The 21,328-nt window shown below is 53.4% G+C and overlaps 1 protein-coding gene across 4 annotated transcripts in view; it reads left to right on the top strand.

The window, feature by feature from the left end:
* LOC116463885 (AP-2 complex subunit alpha-2) overlaps positions 1-21,328 on the top strand; it is an 85,598-nt gene that overhangs the window by 33,180 nt on the left and 31,090 nt on the right. For all 4 annotated transcript variants that reach the window (XM_058434910.1, XM_058434909.1, XM_058434912.1 and 1 more), the window contains exons 2-5: positions 1,927-1,995; positions 11,757-11,899; positions 13,728-13,921; positions 18,314-18,443. In XM_058434910.1, coding sequence (XP_058290893.1) covers positions 1,927-1,995; positions 11,757-11,899; positions 13,728-13,921; positions 18,314-18,443 — 536 coding nt within the window. The remainder of the gene's footprint in view (positions 1-1,926; positions 1,996-11,756; positions 11,900-13,727; positions 13,922-18,313; positions 18,444-21,328) is intronic.

Below are 21,328 nucleotides of genomic sequence, written 5' to 3'. Positions count from 1 at the left end.
ACAAGGTAGGTCAGAGAATTTATGGCCACCTCCAAGACAGAAAGGCGGGGGGTGGTTAGAGTCCCTTGTTAGTCTTATGGTCTGCCTTGGGGAAAAAATAACAAGAGCTATGAGAGTTATGAGCCAGGAACTGTGGATGAAAACCAGTATGTATGTGTAATATCACAATTGGATGTTATGCAAGTGGACTTGTCAGATTTTGTAGGAAACCCTTGTGTGCCTACAAACAACTGTTTGCCCTGCAGCGCAGACCTACTCCCTGTATCGTAATCCCTCTTAGCTTCATCTGCTTTCCTTACACAGCACATGGTGATTAAATAGGTGTGCGACTGCTTGATCAGTAACGGTCTTCTGCCAGACTGTGTCTTCCATGAGGGTAACAGAGACCATGTCTGTTTTTGCTCATCCTTGTGCCTTGGTGCCCAGCACAATGTGTGGACAGTTGTAGGTGTTCAGTGGATATTTATGGAACAAATGCATCAGTCTGTCTTGAAGGTTCCCTCTAGCTGTGGACCGAGTTGCCTCCTTGGCTCCACTCCAGTTCATATGCTGAAGCCCCAACCCCAGTGTGACTGGATTTGGAGATAGGGCTTTCAGGAGGCAGTTAAGGTTAAATGAAGTCATAGAGGTGGGGTCCTAATCCTGTAGGATTGGCGGCCTTGTAAGAGGAAGAGAGAGTGTGCTCGCTTCATAAGCATGCATGAAAGAAAGGCCACGTCAGCACATAGAAGGTGGCTGTCTGCAAGCCAGGAAGAGAGCCCTCACCAGAAACCACCCTGCTGGCGTGTTGATCACAGACTTCCAGCCTCCAGGACTGTGAGAAGATAAACTGTTTCAGCCACCCAGTCTGGGGTGTTTTGTCATGGCAGCCAGAGCAGACTAAGGGACCTGTAGCCCTGACATTCCATCATTTTATGACTATGAATAATTACAAATCCTGGGCATTGCTTTGAAATAAGAGATATGAAATTGAAATGTGTCAATTCAGATATTTTGATTGCCACTGGGGATGGAAAAGCCAAAAAGAAAGACTATTTTAAATGACTAGATTTTACAACAGATAGGTCGTAATGTCTATCAACGGATAGACTGAATAGATCAGTCTTTTCTGCTTTGGACAGAAGCTAGCCTTTGGGCCTGTTGGTGGCAGCACTCCTAATATTATTAATGATATTAGTACCTAACCGTATTTGCTGAGGACTTCTCTTGTAGGAGTGCTAATCCCATCATGAGGGCCCACCTCATGACCCCATCTAAACCCAGTCACCTTCCAAAGGTTCCATCTTCAGATACCATGACATTGGGGTTAGGGCTTCAACATGCGAATTTTGGGGGGACAGAAAAATTCAGTCCATACGGCAGGGGAGGCAGGCTGATTTCAACGGGCACATCTGAGCTGAGTCTTGGAGGAGGCGTGTTGGAGAGGCTGCATCTGTTTTGTGACTGCAGTTGATCGAGGAAGAAGCTGTGGAGGTGAATTTATAAAAGAAAACTGGAAGCCTATAGTAGTGAAACTGTGTGCTTTTGGCAGTGGAAGTTGATTTTAGGAGTGAACCTCTGTGTTATTAGCAGATGATGATTTATCATGGCAGACATCCAGCAGGTATTTGAGTTCTGAGCTTGGTAAAGAGGTAGAGTTAGAAATGGTGCTGCGGAGGGGTGCGCAGCGGCTGGCCTGGGCGGTTCAGGACTTGCTCCTTTGCTGTCCTGACCCAGGCACTCCCCTTCCCCTAGGCTCAGTCCTGGCCCCGGCCCTGCTGCAGCCCCTTCTTGCCGGCTCTGGGTTAGAGGCAGGTGTCTGCTTCGGCTTTTCTTCTGCCTTGAAACGGGGCCTCATCCCATTCGTGAGTTCTGAGTGTCAGTCTTATCAGAGAAATGGTGTTTCTTTAGAAATCAATTAAAATAAAAATGCCTTTTTGTTCTTAGGTAAAAGTAAAGAAGCAGAAATAAAAAGGATAAACAAGGAACTGGCAAATATCAGATCAAAATTTAAAGGTAAGTATGTTTAACCTTTTCCATGAAATGTCCTGTTGTAAATTTTCTGTAGTAAGAACCCAATCTTTTAATACTGTCTTCTTTTCTCCCACACTAAACTGAAGTTCTCAGTTTGTACAGTTTCTATCAGGGCTCTGTCAGAATTAGGAAATGGCATGTGTGGAGCTGGTTAGGTGGGGCGGCCCCTCCTGGTGTCTGATCTTTTCCTGGAGCTGGAACAGTACTGGTCCAGTGCGTGGCTGCATGTCACAGCATTAGCCACCAGGCCGGTGTGCTGGGGGTTCAGAGGACAAACACCAAGTTCGGGAAGTGCTCTGTGCAAGGCGTCACCGAACGCCTCCTGCTGACGGTCAACAAGGACCTGACCCGCTCTTGGTGGACTGCCTCTCTCTTAGCCAGTGTGTGGGCTGAGTGCCTTCCCTGAACATCCTTACTTTGAAGAATTGTGAAGTACAGATTTAGTTTTCAGCCCTTAGGACATTTTTGAAACCCCAGTTAATCCTTCAAGCCTTAATTTTTTAGTTAATGTTTACAGATTTGCGACCTGGCTCACCTCCCTGAGCATACCTTAGCCACAGTGTAGCTGAAATTGCCCAGGCACAATGAGTCAGGGAGAGGGCTGAGCCTGAGCCCTGTGGAACTGGAGGGACAGGCAGAGCACAGCTTGGGGACTCCTGGAGTTTCATGGGATGGGTGCTTTTGAGGGCTTGAGAATGGATATCTAGTAGTTTCTTTTTCTGTTTTTTTTTTTTTTTTTTGAGATGGAGTCTTGCTCTGTTGCCCAATGTGGAGTGCAGTGGCACGATCTTGGCTCACCGCAACCTCTGCCTTCCAGGTTCAAGCGGTTCTGCTGCCTCAGCTTCCTGAGTAGCTGGGATTACAGGTGTGTGCCACCACATGCCTGTAATTTTATTTAGTAGAGACGAGATTTCTCCATGTTGGCCAGGCTGGTCTCAAACTCCCGGCCTCAAGTGATCTGCCTGCCTCGGCCTCCCAAAGTGCTGGGATTACAGGCGTGAGCCACTGTGCCTGGCCTGGATGATTTTTGTATTTTTAGTAGAGACGGGGTTTCTCCATGTTGGTCAGGCTGGTCTTGAACCCCTGACCTCAAGTGATCCACCTGCCTCTGCCTCCCAAAGCGCTGGGATTACAGGCGTGAGCCACTGTACCCTGCACGGCTGGTTTTTGTATTTTTAGTAGAGACGAGGTTTCTCCATGTTGGTCAGGCTGGTCTCAGACTCCCGACCTCAGGTGATCCGCCTGCTTTGGCCTCCCAGAGTGCTGGGATTATAGGCATGAGCCACCGCGCCCGGTGTGCACCTTTGTTCTCAACTGTAGAATGGGGAAACCAGTGATCTCAAGTTGGGTTCTCCAGGATGTGAACTCTGAAATGGGCTGTGTACAGAAGGGTTATTCAGAGTGACACTAGTGAAAAGTAAAGGGCAGAAGCAGATGGAGATGTGGGTCTGACACAGTCGCCACCACCTGCCCATCAGGGAGCTCGGGGGCCCAGATTGCTGGCCGGACGCGGTGGCACTGGGTTGGAAGGGCTGCGCCCTGGCACCCTCTTGCTCAGCCGTGGCTCTCAACCTGGGGGAGCCTGACCCTGACAAAGCCAGCCTTACTCTTGGCGTCACTGGGCCTTCACTGAACGGGATCTGCGTCTGCTGTGCTCATTGTGAGGAAATGAGGAAATACATAGAAATTGCTTGAAAAGAAACCAGCACCCAGCCAGTGTGAATCCATTTTGTTATTGTGAAAAGAGTTCGTGGCCTTCAGAATGGTAAAGATTAAATTTGAATGGAAGATTTTTATAGGTTTCAGAATAATAATCTAATTTGTTGAGGTGTAACTTTAAAGACTTTGTTAGGCTGTTAAATTTACAAACTCTGGCCAGGTGTGGTGGCTCACGCCTGTAATCCCAGCGCTTTGGGAGGCTGAGGCGAGTGGATCACTTGAGGTCAGGAGTTTGAAACCAGCCTGACCAACATGGCGAAACCCCGTATCTATTAAAAATATAAGAATTAGCTGGGCATGGTGGCACATGCCTGTAAACCCAGCTACTCGGGATGCTGAGGCAGGAGAATTGCTCTAATGTGGGAGGTGGAGGTTGCAGTGAGCTGAGATCGTGCCATTGTACTCCAGCCTGGGTGACGAGCAAAACTCCATCTCAAAAAAAAAAAAGTGGGGGCCAGGCATGGTGGCTCACGCCTATAATCCCAGCACTTTGGGAGGCCGAGGTGGGCGGATCGCTTGAGGTCGGGAGTTCGAGACCAGCCTGGCCAACATGGTGAAACCCCATCTTTACTAAAAATAGAAAAATTAGCTGGGTGTGGTGGCGCATGCCTATAGTCCCAGCTACTTGGGAGGCTGAGGCAGGAGAATCGCTTGAACTGGGAAGGTGGAGGTTGCAGTGAGCCGAGATCTCGCCATTGCACTCCAGCCTGGGAGAAACAGCAGGACTCCATCTCAAAAAAAAAAATTTTTTTTAATAAACTCTGTATAAATGTTTTGGGACTAAAGGAGACTTCATGCCTGTCTGGCTGTCCTAGATAGGGAAGGTGGCCCTTCCTACACAGTGATCTGTTGGCTTTTGTTGAGCGCGCACGTACCCTGGGTGGCGGCAGCAGACACAGAAGAAAATCTACTCCTTGTCCGTAAGAAATGTGCTGCCTGAGGCCTGCCCTGCCAGCTGTGGGTAGATGAGATGACTTAGAGCTGTGCTGTCCAATTTAGAAATAGAGTATCAGTCACACTCATAGGTCTAAATGTTCTGGCAGCCTCATTGTAAAAAAGTAAAAAGGAGCAAACGAAATTAATAATATATTTTATTTAGTTCAGTATATCTAAAATTTCGTTGTAATCAATTGAAAAAAAAAAACTGGCCAGGACAGTGGCTCACGCCTGTAATCCCAGCCCCTTGGGGAGGCCGAGGTGGCTGGATCACTTGAGGTCAGGAGTTTGAGACCAGCCTGACCAACATGGCGAAACCCCGTATCTATTAAAAATATAAGAATTAGCTGGGCATGGTGGCGGGCGCCTGTAATCCCAGCTACTCAGGAGGCTGAGGCAGGAGAATCGCTTGAACCTAGGAGGTAGAGGTTGCAGTGAGCCGAGATCGTGCCGGTACACTCCAGCCTGGGCAACAGAGTGAGACTCTGTCTCAGAAAAAAAAAAAAAACAACTACAAAAACCAAGATACTGAGTTATTTATTTATTTTTTATTGTAAGATACTTCTGAAGTGTTTCTTTTTTATTTTATTTATTTTTATTTTTATTTTATTTTATTATTATACTTTAGGTTTTAGGGTACATGTGCACAATGTGCAGGTTTGTTACATATGTATCCATGTGCCATGTTGGTTTGCTGCACCCATTAACTCGTCATTTAGCATTAGGTATATCTCCTAATGCTGTCCCTCCCCCCTCCCGATACTGAGTTATTTTATACCAGGTCATTGAAGTCTAGTGTGTGTGTGTCACACTTAAGAGTGAGTCTAACTTTGGACTGGCTGTTTCACTTGCTCACTGACTGCATGTGGCATGAGGCTGCTGTGTGAGCACTGCTGATTTAGACCAACCCTTCTGCTGAAAACAATTGATCGATTGATTGATCTATTGATTTACTGAGACAAGATCTTGCTCTGTTGACCAGGCTGCCCAGTGCAATCACAGCTCACTGCAGCCTCAACCCCCGGGGCTCAAGCCATCCTTCCACCTCAGCCTTCCAAGTAACTGGGACCACAGGCACGCACCACCACGCCCGGCTAACATTTAAAAAAAGTTTTGTAGAGATGGGGTCTTGCCATGTTATCTAGGCTGGTTTCAAACTTATGGGCTCAAGTGATCGGTCTGCCTTGACCTCCCAAAGTGCTGGGATTATAGGCATGAGCCACTGCGCCTGGCCCCTAGGAGTGTGGGTCCACTCATGGGTGGAGGTGGGAGGCTGTTAAACACCCGAAGTGCATAGAGTGGCCCCCACAACAGAGGCCTTGGCCAGGGTGTCTGGTGCCAGGGCTGAGGAGCCTTGTCTAGAGGGATGATAGTCAAAGACTGGAGACCCACTTCCACTGTGAAGTGAAGGCCTCACCCAGAGAGATTACCCGTAGGGCAGAGGGAACTGTCAGCGAGCCAGCCCTCTTCCAGACTTGCCGCTGAGTGTCTTGACATGGGGGTGCTCTACACAACCTCAAAATGTTGGGAAAGTTACAACCAGGGAAAGAATTGATATCCAACAAAAATGCCTTTTAAGAATGAACCTAAAAAATACCTGCTGAAGACAGAAATGGAAAGAATTTCCTACCAGAAGGCCTGTGTTAAAGGAAATTCCAATGGAAATAATCCCAGATGGAAGTGTGGACATGGAAAGCATGGAACGGGCAGGAAATTCCAAAGGAAATAATCCCAGATGGAAGCGTGGAGATGGAAAGCATGGAACGAGTGGGAAATTCGAAAGGAAATAATCCCAGATGGAAGCATGGAGATGGAAAGCACGGAACAAGTGGGAAATTCCAGTGGAGATAATCCCAGATGGAAACGTGGAGATGGAAAGCACGGAACGGGCAGGAAATTCCAGTGGAAATAATCCCAGATGGAAGGGTGGAGATGGAAAGCATGGAACGGGCGGGAAATTCCGGTGGAAATAATCCCAGATGGAAGGGTGGAGATGGAAAGCTCGGAACGAGTGGGAAATTCCAGTGGAAATAATCCCAGATGGAAGCGTGGAGATGGAAAGCACGGAACGGGTGGGAAATTCCAAAGGAAATAATCCCAGATGGAAGCGTGGAGACGGAAAGCACGGAACGAGTGGGAAATTCCAAAGGAAATAATCCCAGATGGAAGCGTGGAGATGGAAAGCATGGAATGGGCAGGACAGCAGGAGATGTGTAGGTCACGTCAGTGCATTGTGTCTGGTGGTCATGTCTGTCTGTGGAGTTTCTTCAGTTGTGCAGTGAACTTCAGAGAGTTGAATCCATACTTGTTTGCCATCAAGAAAACTGTAGGCCCAAATGGCTTCCCTGTGATCTTTATCCTTTAGTGAGGGTTGTTAGGTGTGACCATCTGATGTGTGGCCTAAGGTGTGTGGACAGAGGTGTTCATGTCAGTCCCAACCTCAGCTTTAAGGGAGTCTCCCCTCTGGGCTCTTCCTACCTCTGCTATGGTAAGAACGTGCTTTGGGTGGCATGGGCCTGGAGCAGAGCGATGCACAGCAGGCCTGTCCAGATCTGACGGTGTCTTGATGGCGGTCCCGGCTGACCTGCAGACGCATGGGCAAGAAATCAGTGCTTATGTGCACCTGCCATGCTTGCGGGAGCCCAGGGGAGCTACTGGGATGTTCACGGGTGTGCCTTCCATCTTTAAGCCTTTAGAAAACAGCTGTTGTGTTCTCATACTCTACAGAGACATGGTGGTTTCTTTCTTTCTTTTTTAAAGAGACAGGGTCTTGTTCTGTTGCCCAGGCTGGAGTGCTGTGGCATGATCCTAACTCACTGCAGCCTTGACTTCCTGGGCTCCGGTGATCCTCCTGCTTCCACCTCCCGAGTGGCTAGGACTACAGGTGTGCACCACCACGCCCAGCAAATTTTAAAACTTGTTGTAGAGATGGGGTCTCGCTATGTTTCCCAGGCTGATCACGAATTCATGGGCTCAGGTGAACTCACCCACCTCAAGTGAATCCTCCCAAAAATGGTGGGAATACAGGCATAAGCCACTGCACCTGGCTGGTAATTTCTTATTATTGATCAGCTCCAGGAGTTTCCCAGGTTGTACACATTAATTTGCTAAATAGGCCGGGCGCGGTGGCTCATGCCTATAATCCTAGCACTTTGGGAGGCCGAGGCAGGCAGATCACTTAAGCTCAGGAGTTCAAGACCAGCCTGGGCAACATGGTGAAACCCTAAAAATCTCTACTAAAAGTACAAAAAATTAGCCATGTGTGGTTGCACATGCCTGTGGTCCCAGCTACTTGGGAGGCTGAGGTGGGAGGATCACTTGAGCCTAGGAGGTTGAGGCTGCAGTGAGCCATGGTCATGCCATTGCACTCCAGCCTGGGTGGCAGAGCGAGACCTTGTCTCCAGACAAAACACTTTATTTTTTCTTTCACTTGGGCAGCCTGTTTTTCATTTTGCCGTTTGCTTGATTATTAATTCATTGATGTAAAAGGCAAAAATTGATTGAGCAACTGCCTTGTGCCACACACTGTTGTTGGGGCCGGTGTGCGTTGGTGAGGAAGTGGAAGGAGTCCCACCCTGCCCCCGAGGGTGTGAGCCTCATGTAGGCTGTGGGGGTTGGAGAGTGTGGAGCCAGCAGTGCCTCTGGCTGGTGACCAGATGGCTGCTGACCAGTCAGGGCACTGTCTCTCTTCCCAACTTTCAGGTCAAGAGAAAGCCTGGAGGCTCTGGTTCCTGACTCACTCTCCAGTTTATCTTATTCTACTTGATATTTTGTTATAAAAAAATACCAGGCTGGGCGTGGTGGCTCACGCCTGTAATCCCAGCACTTTAGGAGGCAGAGGTGGGCAGATCACGAGGTCAGGAGTTTGAGACTAGCCTGGCCAACATGGTGAAACCCCGTCTCTACTAAAAATACAAAAATTAGCCGGGTGTGGTGGCATGCGCCTGTAATCCCAGCTACTCGGGAGGCAGAGAGGCATGAGAATCGCTTGAACCTGGGAGGTGGAGGTTGCAGTGAGCCAAGATTGCACCACTGCACTCCAGCCTGGGCAACAGAGCAAGACTGTCTGGGAAAAACAAAACAAAACAAAACAAAACAAAACAAAAACAAGCAGGTTTCAGTCATTCTGAGGTAGACATTTTGTCACATTTTATCGTCTGATGAGTCGGTGAAAGATGGTGCTCATAAACCTGTGTTGTGACCTTACATTGCCTCAGACGCGTGATGCTCCTTGTGTGCTGTGCTGTTTCATTTTATTATTTTATTTTATTTATTTTTTTTGAGATGGAGTCTCGCTCTGTCACCCAGGCTGGAGTGCAGTGGCGTGATCTCGGCTCACTGCAACCTCTGTCTCCCAGGTTCACGCCATTCTCCTTCCTCAGCCTCCCGAGTAGCTGGGACTACAGGCGCCCACCACCACGCCCGGCTTATTTTTGTATTTTTAGTAGAGACAGGGTTTCACTGTGTTAGCCAGGATGGTCTTGATCTCCTGACCTCGTGATCCTCCCGCCTTGGCCTCCCAAAGTGCTGGGATTACAGGCGTGAGCCACCGTGCCCGGCCCTGTTTCATTTTTATAATAACCTGCTGAGAAAGCTGGGCTCAGAGAGGTTAAGGAATATGTCTGTGACCACAAGACAAGCAAGTGGCTGCATCTTTCAGACTGGAGCCCAAACTTAATCGTGATCCTTTTATGGTTTAGGATGAGGTTTCCCAGCCATTCTCTCCTCTGATCTGCACAAACCAAGGAGACAGGTATTACTGTTATCCTCCGCCTTTTATAGCTCAGAATATTAAAGTTCAACTCAACATTTTGAAATTACTAGAATAAAAAAGTAATTCTAGCCCAGTACTGAAGCTAGCATTTTGAAGACTGTATCAGTCTAGGTCCTTTCAGGAGCGATAAACTTCACAGTGGCACCTGCCAGGGGAGCTGGCGGGCTCACCTGCCACCTGCCCCACCGAGATGGGTGAGGGTGTGGAGCGAGCATTGCTGCTTGTTTCCTGTGGCCCTGGGTTAGGCCAGGAATCCACATGCTGCCACATGAGCAGCGGGACTGAGCACTGTGGCTTTCTCCTCACGCTGGCGACTTCCGCTGCCCCTCACGATGCTTACGCAACAGGGGTGGTGTGCCCAGGGGAGTGCTCTGTGACATCCCTGGGAGGCCCAGAGGTGATCCTGCATCACCCTCACTGTCCAGTGGGCTCAGCTTCTAAAGGTAGGCCTAAGTTTCCCAGCACCCGGGAGCTCTAGAGCAGCTCTTCGTCTGGGGTCCCGCAGGAGCAGAGGCTGGTCGGCTCCTCTCGGAGAGAGCCTGTCTCTGTCTCCATCCCTGTCTCTGTCTCCGTCCCCATCCCTGTCCCACAAAACTCAGCCCAGTTGGGCCGTTGGTCCTCTCCCCTGTCAGTTATTTTTTCCTTTGAGAGGTGCTCTGAGTAACAGGGAAGTCTCCAGAGGGAGGAGGAGGTCAAGCAGTATTTTTGGCTATGGTTGTCCAAGGCGGCTTCCAGCGGGTGATGGAATCTGGGCTGGGTAGGAGACACGGTGCTGGGGCTTCCCAGTGGAGGATCTCTGCTGCGCAGCCCGTGCTCAGCTGTGTGTGCCCTTCTATACAAACAGGGCACGGAGAACGTGTCTGCTGGGACCCCTTGGGCACAGCAAGCAGATAACTGGGTCGGGGCTGGGGGAGGGAGGAATGAACTTCATGGGTGGGGGAGGGAGGAACCAGGTCGGGTCTGCTTTTATTTATCTCATCTGGTCTTTTAAATTATGTTACTTTGCCGCTGACAAGGAGGGGAGTTTCTCATGAGCTCCTCAGAGTGCAGCATCCAGCTGACTGGCCGACTGGTGATGCACCGTTCCCCAGGAAATGTGGCCGGTCTGTATTCTACACAGCCTGAGAGGTTGTCCATGGAGGTGTGAGCGCCCCAGCCCTTCACAAGAAGGGGGCCAGAGCGGCTGGCGTGGCTGAGCTGTCTTCCCAGCCTGCGTTCCTTCACGCTGTGGCAGCAGAGTCTCTGTGAGACTTGGCCTGCACAAGGCCGCCTTTCCTGCTTGCCTCCACAGCCTGCTGGAGGCTGGCTCTGAGGGACACTCCCTCACCTCTCAGGTGGGATAGAAACTCCTGGCAATGCAGAACGGCCCTTTTTTTTTTTTTTTCTTTTCTGAGGTAGGATTTCACTTTTGTTGCCCAGGCTGGAGTGCAATGGCGTGATCTCGGCTCACCGCAACCTCCGCCTCCCAGGTTCAAGCAATTCTCCTGCCTCAGCCTCTCGAGTAGCTGGGATTACAGGCGTGAGCCACCATGCCCGGCTAATTTTGTATTTTTACTAGAGACGAGGTTTCTCCATGTTGAGGCTGGTCTCGAACTCCTGACCTCAGGTGATCTGCCCGCCTCGGCCTCCCAAAGTGCTGGGATTACGGGCGTGAGCCACCGCGCCGGGCCCAGAATGGCCCTTTTTTTAAGGGTTGGTTTTATATTTTGGAATTTTATATTCTGCCAATTACATGTTTTGAACCTGCCCTGCCGTGATCCCTTGTGAGGGGCTCAGACAGACTGCGATGAGGGCAGAGAAACAGAAGCCCTAGGGGCCGTCGCGTGTGGCCCTTGTTTTCATGACCAGCTGATTTGCCCTAGAATGGCTGTGAAGTGGCAGATAGTTTAGACTGTGTTCATCTGCCTAAATTAAACTGATTTCAAAGACAAGCTTGATGGTTGAAGGCAGGGTTTGCAAGTTCCATCACAGCGGGGCCCTCTGTGGGATTTTGGCTGGTTGGAGTGAGGCCCTGTGAGGGCCAGCTGGGCTGCACCTGCCCAGGGTTGTTGTGGGAGGGTAGAACTCTTGTTGCCAGATGTTCTGGTGCCTGTTTTTAAAAGGGAAATAAAAAACTTGGATTCTCATGAGTACCACGAGTTTAGAAAGGTTATTCATGCTCAGCAGCATCTGCACTGCACCTGCCTGGGCCCGGCCACCCCTCTCTTGGAGGCTTGTCCGTGCTGCCTGCTGTACTGCTGTACTGCCCTCTGCTCTCCCCTCTCCCCTGCCTCTGCCCGCCTGGAATAAAACCTCTTCCCCACCTTTTCTGTAGGTGACAAGGCTCTTGATGGCTATAGTAAAAAAAAGTACGTCTGCAAGTTGCTCTTCATCTTTCTCCTTGGTCATGACATTGACTTTGGACACATGGAGGCTGTGAACCTGCTGAGTTCAAACAGATACACGGAAAAGCAGATCGTGAGTATCGCTGCAGGTGGAGGCGGTGGAAGGTGGCGTGTGCCTGGCAGGACTGAGTCCCCGTGCCCGCGTAGGGCCTCTGCTTCCTTCTCTACCCACAGCTGACATGAGCCACGTGGGTCTGCTGCAGATGGAGACGCGTGCCCAGTCCATGTTAGCACCTGCTGCCAACACCCTGAGGGCTCCCTTCCCGCCCAATCTTTGTGTTCTTCAGGAAGCCCCGATGCCCTCACAGGGTTCCTCCCCTTGCATGCGGTTCTCCTGATGAGGTGGCCATGCCTTTCCCTCCTTTCTTCGCAACCTCCCTTTCGGCGAGTTTCAGGACTTCCCGGTTGGTCTGGAGCGTGCTGCACGCGGCCCAGCGTTTGATGTGGTTGGTGCCCTGTGCCCATGAGGTTGGCCTCCAGAGGAGGGGAGGATGTCTCCCTGCCACAGTGCCTTGTTGACACACTGTCCCAAGTAGACCTGTCCTGTGGCCCCTTGGACAGCTTTGTTTCTGCAGTAGGCGTTGGAGGCACATGGCTGGGTCTTGGTGCGGAGGGTGCTCGGCCCACCGTCTCCCCAGCCACGCATGGTGTCCTGTCACTCCGTGGAGGGTGCTCGCCCCACCATCTCCCCAGTCCTTGCTGGGCTGATGCACAGTGTCCTGTCACTCTGCTTTTGAAGCCTTCTTGGGCTCTGCAAGTTGAGCTGTGTAGTCTCTTGTTGTCACATTATTTCTGTGTTTTCCCTGGTGGTATAAAGTAATATTTTCTTCCATTTGTCAAAAAATTTAACTTAGAGAAATTAAGAGAGACTCTAGATGTCTCAGGGGTTTTGATAAGTATTGGTATTTATTCAACAAGCATTTGTGGAGTGCCTGTGGTGCACCACGCAGTGTTGTGGGGGATGGGGGATTAGCCTTGAGGACAGAGGCACAGGGACCAGAACTTGGGCCCTGCCCTTGTCCTGGGGGAGATGGGTGTCACATGGCTCCACAGACACAGAATTTGAAAGGATTTGAGAGAGGGAGTGGGGGTGGGTGTGTTGAGCTGAGGCTGGAGGGAGGGGAAGTTAACTGCTGGGGGCTGAGAGTGGGAGGAGCAGGGCCAGCAGAGCAGGTGGTGCCTGGCAGTGGCCTGGGCGTGCAAGTGCAGGGCTGAAAGGGCAGTGGTGTTTGGAAGGGCGGGAGCTCCCTCGTGGCATCTTCCTGGGAGCTGTGGGAAGCTGGGCACATCTTTAACCTGGGTGGTCAGTGATGGGTTGGGTTGGAGAAAACCACTGTTTCCCTTTGGGTGGGGAGGGTGTGACCTTTGAGGATGGCTGGGAAGAAGTGGCAGTGACACAGGACTGGGGTTTGCCCTGGGTCAGTGGGGGTGGCGGGGGGCGGCGTGAGGCTGTGACACAGGCAGATTAAAGAGTGGGAGGGAATAGGCAGCTGGGTTTCTGGAAATCATTGTAGCTAAAATCAGCCTGTCAGTGAAGGTTCCCTCCCATCTTAAGTTGAGGATAGTGTGACGTCCAGAACACTCAGACGCGTGGCCCACAGTGAAGTGAGTGGGACCGGGGGGTCCGGTTCCTGTTGGCGTCTGGCTCATGGCACGCTAGTCAGGTGTGCCCCACAGGAACGCTGCGCCATGAGAGCATCGTAGCGGAGGCGTCCTCGGTTCCACTGGGACAGACGTTTGCTGAGTCCTGAGAGGCGCAGCTCCCACAGCAGTGCCCTGGGTGCGTGGGTGGTGCCCGGGCTGCTTCCGCGTCTGTGTGTCACTGCTTGTTGGGTGACTCAGGGCCACAGGCGGACTTGGATTGTCATGAGCTTTCTCTTCTCCTGTCTTTTGGAACGCAGGGCTACCTTTTCATCTCTGTGTTGGTGAACTCGAACAGTGAGCTGATCCGCCTGATCAACAACGCCATCAAGAATGACCTGGCCAGCCGCAACCCCACCTTCATGGGCCTGGCCCTGCACTGCATCGCCAGCGTGGGTAGCCGGGAGATGGCCGAGGCCTTCGCTGGGGAGATCCCTAAGGTCCTCGTAGCCGGGTATGTGCTGGGCTCGTGCCGGGCTCCTGCTGAAGATGTGCTGCTTTCATGCCAAATATATCAAATATGGAGCTGCTTAGCCTAGGAAATGTTTTACTCTCCCCATCTTATGGGAGATGACATGTAGCCTAAGGTGGGATCCAGAATTACAAGTTTAGGCCGGGCGTGGTGGCTCCTGCCTCTAATCCCAGGACTGTAGGAGGCCAAGGTGGGAGAATCGCCTGAGCCCAGGGGTTCAAGACCAGCCTGGGCAACATAGGGAGATCCCATCTCTACAAACAGTTTTACAAAATTAGCCAGGTGTGGTGGCGTGCTCCTGTCGTCCCAGCTACGGTAGGCTGAGGCAGGAGGATTGCTTGAGCCCAGGAAGTCAAGGCTGCAGTGAGCCTTGTTCATGCTACTGCACTCCAGCCTGGGCGACAGAGCGAGACCCTGTCTCCAAAGCAAAAAGAGAATTACAAGTTTAGATTTCAAGTAAAGTGCAATCTAATACCACTGAGATTCAAAACACAGATCAAAGAAAACGCCCAAACCCTGCCAGCGAAACCAAGGAGGGGCTTCAGCCCCACAGGGCACTGGGTAGAACGATGCATCTCGGGGCAGCTCCTCCTCGCGCCCTTTCCCAAGGGCTTCACTCGGAGAAGCTGAGCACCATGCCGGAGCGCCCTTGGCTATCTGTTCTGTCCCTTGTTAATTTGGAGAGAAGCCTTGTGGGGCTGAGTCATCAGCTCTGGAAGAGCTTAAAGCAACCCTGGGGTGTCTGTGCCACAGGCAGGGCCCCCACCTGTGTGTTCCAGGATATCCTGCGGAGTTGGGAAACTGACCTCTCACCCACATGGTGCCACCCGGCTGAGCTAGGCCTCAGGCCATGGGAGAGTGGGTGGACATCCACCCAGACCACACAGTGAGGTCTGGAGAGAAGGTGGTGGGAAGGCATGAGAGAAACAGGCCTAGACTGGTGTCTCAACTGGGCCACGTTGGCTTTATGAGGGCACTGGGCTGTGTCTTGGGGCATTTTGGTTGTCATAGTGGGTAGAGACCAGGGTGTTGCACCCCACACCGCACAGGATGCTCCACAACAGAGAATGAGGCAGCCTTCTATCAGCTGTGAGGTGAGGACGTCCCACAATAGAGAATGAGGCAGCCTCCTGTCAGCTGTGAGTCGAGGAGGAGCCCGGCTGGCAGAGAGACTGCAGCACAACCCCGAGAAGACAGATATTCAGAAGCGCAAGAGCTCAGAGATGGGTGACCCCGCAGCAGGATGGACAGGAGCAGAACCGCAGAGCTGGGGGAGCAGGCGCAGGGCCTGAAGGCACCGTTGCTCCTCAGGTCATTCAGTCATAGGTGGCAGAGCACGTGGTGGGCGCCCTGAAAACAGAGTGCCCAAGATGGGAGGAAGGCTTGAATGATCAGAGGGCGCTGGTGCAGGAGAGGGAGGGTAGGGCTGGGGATCGGAACCAGCCAGAAGGTCCAGTGGATTCTGCCTCAGGGTCACGGCCTCCTGGCCCTCCCTCTCCTCCTGCCCCCAGGGTTGTTGCTTGCCTGTTTATTACCTGTTTCCACCCTCGGGGTGGAAGATTCCTGGGCTCTGAGGTTTCTCTCCACTGCGGTGGCCGCTTTACAAACCCAGCATCTTGAACAGTACCGGGTCCCTAGTAGGTGCTTGGTGGATGTCTGTGTGTGAGCGGAATGCAAGACAGGGCCGCCCCTGAGGCACGTGCAGATTGATGAAGTGGGGCACTACCTGAACTGAAGACCTGCTGCAGGAGCCAGGGATGGAGGAGGGAGGAGCCAGGGTGAGGAGGGGTCTCCAGGGGCCAGTGTGCAGCGTCTGCAGCCAGAAGGGAGCAGGTGGCCCGTGTTCTGGTGACTGAGTGGTCCCATGGGGATGAAGGTCACAGGCAGGGTTCTCCTACCTCATAGAGCTCAGGTAACATGGTACCCATGGGCCTTCCTTGAAGAAACGGGCCAGTTGTTGAAATCCAGCTAAGTAGTAATTGACTCAAAGTAACATGCTCAGGCTGGGCACAGTGGCTCATGCCTGTAATCCCAGCACTTTGGAAGGCCAAGGTGGGCGGGCCTGAGGTCAGGAGTTTGAGACCAGCCTGGCCAACATGGCGAAACCCCGTCTCTACTAAAGATACAACAATTAGCTGGGTGTGGTGGTGCTCACCTGTAGTCCCAGCCTACTCAGAAGGCTTGAGGCAGAATTGCTTGAACCCAGGAGGCGGAGGCTGCAGTAAGCTGAGATTGCACCGCTACACGGCAGCCTGGGCAACAGAATAAGACTCTGTCTCAAAAAAAAAAAAAAGCCGGGCATGGTGGCTCATGCCTATAATCCCAGCACTTTGGGAGGCTGAGATGGGCGGATCACGAGTTCAAGAGCTCGAGACCAGCCTGGCCAACATGGTGAAACCCTGTCTCTAGTAAAAATACAAAAATTAGCTGGGCGTGGTGGCGCCCTCCTGTAGTCCCAGCTACTCGGGAGGCTGAGGCAGGAGAATCGCTTGAACCCGGGAGGCGGAGGGTGCAGTGAGCCGAGATTGCTCCACTGTACTCCAGCCTGGCGAAAGAGCGAGACTCTGTCTTAAAAACAAAACAAAAACAAAAATCCATGCTCAGGAAGGAGGTGCTGTCATTGGAGGACTGCTGGTGTGTGTGTCACCTAGAAATGGAAGGACAGAGTAGGTGCTGAGGAGGTCAGGTCATTCCTAGGGCCAGAGGTAGGGACGGGGGGCAGCGGCCAAGGCAGAGTAGCCGTGGGGTCCTGGGTCTCCCTTGTGTGAGCCGACATTAGCGAGTAGCTGTGGGGTCCTGGGTCTCCCTCGTGTGAGCCGACATTAGGGAGTAGCCGTGGGGTCCTGGGTCTCCCTCGTGTGAGCCGACATTAGCGAGTAGCCGTGGGGTCCTCGGTCTTCCTTGTGTGAGCCGACATCGGCGAGTAGCTGTGGGGTCCTCGGTCTTCCTTGTGTGAGCCGACATCGGCGAGTAGCTGTGGGGTCCTCGGTCTCCCTCGTGTGAGCCGACATCGGCGAGTAGCTGTGGGGTCCTCGGTCTTCCTTGTGTGAGCAGATGCTGGAGAGTAATGGTGGGGTCCTCAGTCTTCCTCGTGTGAGCTGACACCGGAGAGTAGTGGTGGGGCCCCCTGTCCCCCTCGTGTGAGCTGATAATTTAGACCGTGTTCATCTGCCTAAGAGAGGAGGCGGATCCTCCTCCTCTCTGAGGAGTGTGGCCTGCTGGGCGCCCTCCTGTGTCGGCATTTGTAGCCACAAGCATGGAACCTGGTTGGCTCTTCTACGTTGAAGGACTGCTGGGGGCCCAGTCATGGGGTCCTGAAGCCGCCTGGCAAGGACAGTCCTGCTGGCGCCTGGTACACACCCCTGACGTGGCCTGGACCACACATCCACATGGACGCACGGCAGGGTGTGTGTGCGGTTCCGGCTCTGGGCTGATCTGGTGAGGATGGGGTGGGCCAGAAGAGGGACACAATACCTACTCCTCCTTGCAGGGGCGTTTGCACCCAGAAGGGGAATTCTTTACTCAAAGTAATTTTTTGGAATAGTATAGGGGGATATTTAGGAATAAAAAAGCCAAAAGGTAAATGGTACAGGTAGTCCCTATACCCTTTTCTTCCTTCCATGTGGCGCAGCAGATTCCAGCTGATTCTGTTAAGCGCTTGGAGAAGAGACTGGCCCGTTTTCAGCTGTGCCTCCACAGCGTCCACCCCAGGCTCCCTGTTGCCTTCCCAGCTGCTTAGCAGAGTCTGGTGGCGGGAGGGTGGAGGGGGATAAGAGGAGCATGGAACACGTCTGTGCCCTGGACAAGCGTGTCGGCAGCAGAGCAGGAGAGCCCATGGCCAGCTGCCTTCCCACCATGTCTGCAGGGACCCGAAGCCCTTTGTTCCGGGGGGCGAGGGCACATGTGGCCCAGCCCACTGTTCAGGGCGGGGCGTGCTGGGGTGAGGGCGGGGTGTGGTGGGGTGAGGGCGGGGCGTGGTGGGGTGAGGGCGGGGCGCGGAGCAGGGGAAGATCAAGCAGATGCGGAGCTCCATGGCGATGCAGGGCCCTCCGCGCATTTCTGTTGTGATTGTGGATTATTAAGTTGTAACAACAAGAAAGCTGTTGTTCAGTGAATGAGCAATGTGAGCTGTATGTGGTCGGCTGGTGGGTTTGGTGGTGAGAAGGTTGGCAGGGAGACCGTTGGAGCAGGGCCCATGTGTGCTGAGAACGCTGCTGCTGCCCCCTAGGTGGCCCTCGGCAGGCGGCCCTGAGTGCTGTCCAGGCCCCTGCGCCAGCCCCACCCCCGCGTCTCCTGCTGGCTCTGGGGGGGTGCTCCGTGCAGCTCTGCGCTGTGCTCAGCCTGTTGGGAGTGACTCTGACGTCTGTCTTTCAGAGATACTATGGACAGCGTGAAGCAGAGCGCAGCCCTGTGCTTGCTGCGCCTATACAGGACGTCCCCCGATCTTGTCCCCATGGGCGACTGGACGTCCCGAGTGGTGCACCTGCTCAACGACCAGCACTTGGTAAGCACCCTTGGCTTCAGTTCTCCCCACTCCCCCAGGTGACCTTGGGGATGGCCGTTGTGAAGACACCATGGTGCACCTTCTCGGGATGCCCAGGAGAGGCTGTCACAGGGGCTGCTCTGGCTGAGTGTTCAGGCCACGGGGGCCCTTCCTGGGGCTGGATGAGTAAGACTCCGCCTCTGCTCATCCTGTGGCCAGGCATTGGCTGAAGCCCTTGGGTAGCACGGAGTCTGCAGAGCCTCCCGCAGCTGAGACGTGTCTCCTGGAAATACCTATCTAGTACGGGGAGCTCCTGCCTGGTGTCCTGGCTGCCTGTGCCCTCATCTAGGCTCTAACGTGCAGTCTTACTAATCCACATGCCTACTCCACGGGCCAGGCCCAGCAGTCATCCCCATGGTATAGGCATAGACCAAGGGTGGAGGTTTCGAGCGACTTGATGATATGTATTCAGGTGCCGTGAGAGGCAGGTGTGGGGGAGGGGCTGTGCTAGCGTGTGAGCCTCGGGCTTGGGGGTCACAGAGCCGTCCACCGCATCCAGCAGGAGTGGATGTGGGCAGAGTGGGCTTGTCCTGCCTGAACTCTGCTGTATGAATGAGAGGGTCAGAGTTGGCAGGAGTGGAAGTATGTCCTGCTGCGTGGAGAGGCATGTGGGCCGGTCACGCGTTCACAAGGATCCAGGATAGAGGGCTGAGAATGCCACTTTCCCATGTTGCCGTGAGCGCCATCCTGGTGGGGGAGCCTTTCAGACGGCGCTGCTGGAGGCTGTCGTCCACCATCCCGTGGACCCTGGGAGGTCATGGGATTTTCCTGCTTTGCAGTCAAGGAGGCCGAAGCTTGGAAAGAGGAAATGCCCTCTCACAGCCCCAGGCCTGTACCCAGAGTTGGCGTGTTGGGGTCTTGGGCATCCGAGAGTGTGCGGGTGAAGCAGCTATGTGGGAGCTGTGAGTTGGCAGGGCCTGGTCAGGGAGGCAGGCCCCGGGCTCCTGCTCCGCATGGCAGCCGGGCACTGGGCTGCTGAGGGGCCGGGGCTGCCTGCTTTCCCCTGGGCCTTCTGCAGACAGGATCTGTGCACGCTCCGTGGGACTGGCTGGGACTGCTGTCATTGCTCCTGCCTTGGAGGGAAGTTTCCATGGCCATGCGGCTGCAGGGTCACCCTGAGTGCTTTTCAGGGTGGCAGGGCCTTGCCCCAGGTGGCCACAAGGGCACCTCTCCTTGGATACTTTATGATTCTGTGATGCCAGCTACTTGGTTTGCTTTTTATATTTTTATGCATGTGGCTTTATTTCACCAGGCACTTGAGTCAGCATATTCTTGGTTATAGGCAACAGAAACTCATCCTGAAGGGGCGCCACAGCCAACCCCAGGGTGGGCTCCCTGCTGCCCAGTAGTTTCCCATCTTAGCTCTCCCAGCTTGCGCACCTGCACCCCCGGCAGCTGTCTTTTATGTGGCCATGGCTTTTGTCAAGCGCCTTCCACCTCTGACAGCGAAGGCCTGAGGCTTGGTTTCTCTGGTCTCAAGTCAGGAGCCCCCAAGAAAGGTGTCATTTGCTCACCTAGAGTGAGTGAGCTCCCCCATGTGTCCTTCAGGGAGGTCTTGTGGAGTGGGGCAGGAGGTGTGGGCAGGACCAGGTGGGTGAGGGTCAGAAGGTCGGCGGTCAGGCGTGCGTCCGGAGCGGGGTGGTGGGGAGGGAAGTGATGTGGCCTGAGCGCTGCATGGGCATCGTGCTGAGCCTTGGGTCCTGTAGCCTGAGGGTGGCCTGATGGAGCAGACAGGTTGGAGTGGACGAGGGCAGGAGACACCATGGGGAGAAGGGTTGGGGGGCTGGGCCAAGGGCTGGAGGCCACTGAGGAGACACGGAGGTCGCCTTGGCGGCAGCTGCCACCACCGGGGTGGGGCCACGTGTCGCGGGCCTGAGTGTGCCCCTCGAGAGGCCTCTTACAGTCTCAGTGCAGGGGGAGGACGTCCTAAATGAGAGGCTGAGCTCAGTGCCTGTTGCAGGGGGCATTCTAGATGCGTGTTTCCTGGGGGAACACGCCGTGAACATTCAGGAGCCCCGTGGGGAATGACTCTGCCCTCATGGACGTTACAGACCTGCAGTTTCTTACAAGTTCTTTATTGGACATGGCAAAATCCATTAGCACTTTGCTCACCGAGAAATACAGGAAGAAGACCAATCAGACCCATTTCTTTCTTACAGCTTTCACATTTTCCTTGGAAAGCTGAGGGCACAGGCACAGCAGGTCTCTGGGGAGAGTGCTGTGCTGTAGTAGGTGCACCCCAGCCAGGCTGAGGAGCCGTGGTGCAGGGCGGGCGGTGGGGGGACTGCATCAGTCATTCAAGTAGACATTTCCTTTGAGACAGAGGCTCGCTCTGTCCCCAGGCTGGAGTGCAGTGGCGCGATCTCAGCTCACTGCAACCTCTGCCCCCTGGGTTCAGGCGATTCTCCTGCCTCAGCTTCCTGAGTAGCTGGGATTATATGCGAGTGCCACCACGCCTGGCTAATTTTTGTATTTTTAGTAGAGATGGGGTTTCACCATGTTGGCCAGGCTGGTCTTGAGCTCCTGACCTCAGGGGATCCACCTGCCTCGGCCTCCCAAAGTGCTGGGATTACAGCGTGAGCCACCGTGCCCGCACAAGTAGACACTTCCTGAGCTCACTGTTTACATCTTCAGAGTGAATAGGTACCATTTATTTTATATTTTTAAAAAATATGGGAGAATGTCTTTACATAATTAAAGTCTTCTTTCAAGAGGTCTGAGTGACCAATTCCCTAGTGGCTGTCCTGGAGCAGTAACAGGCTGCCTGGTGCCGTGTCCTGGAGCAGTAACAGGCTGCCAGGTGCCGTGTCCTGGAGCGGTGACAGGCTGCCGGGTGCCGTGTCCTG

The sequence above is a fragment of the Hylobates moloch genome, unplaced genomic scaffold (genome assembly GCF_009828535.3).
Source record: "Hylobates moloch isolate HMO894 unplaced genomic scaffold, HMol_V3 SCAFFOLD_74, whole genome shotgun sequence".
NCBI classification, from domain to species: domain Eukaryota; kingdom Metazoa; phylum Chordata; class Mammalia; order Primates; family Hylobatidae; genus Hylobates; species Hylobates moloch.
This window is presented reverse-complemented; position numbering and strand designations above follow the sequence as displayed.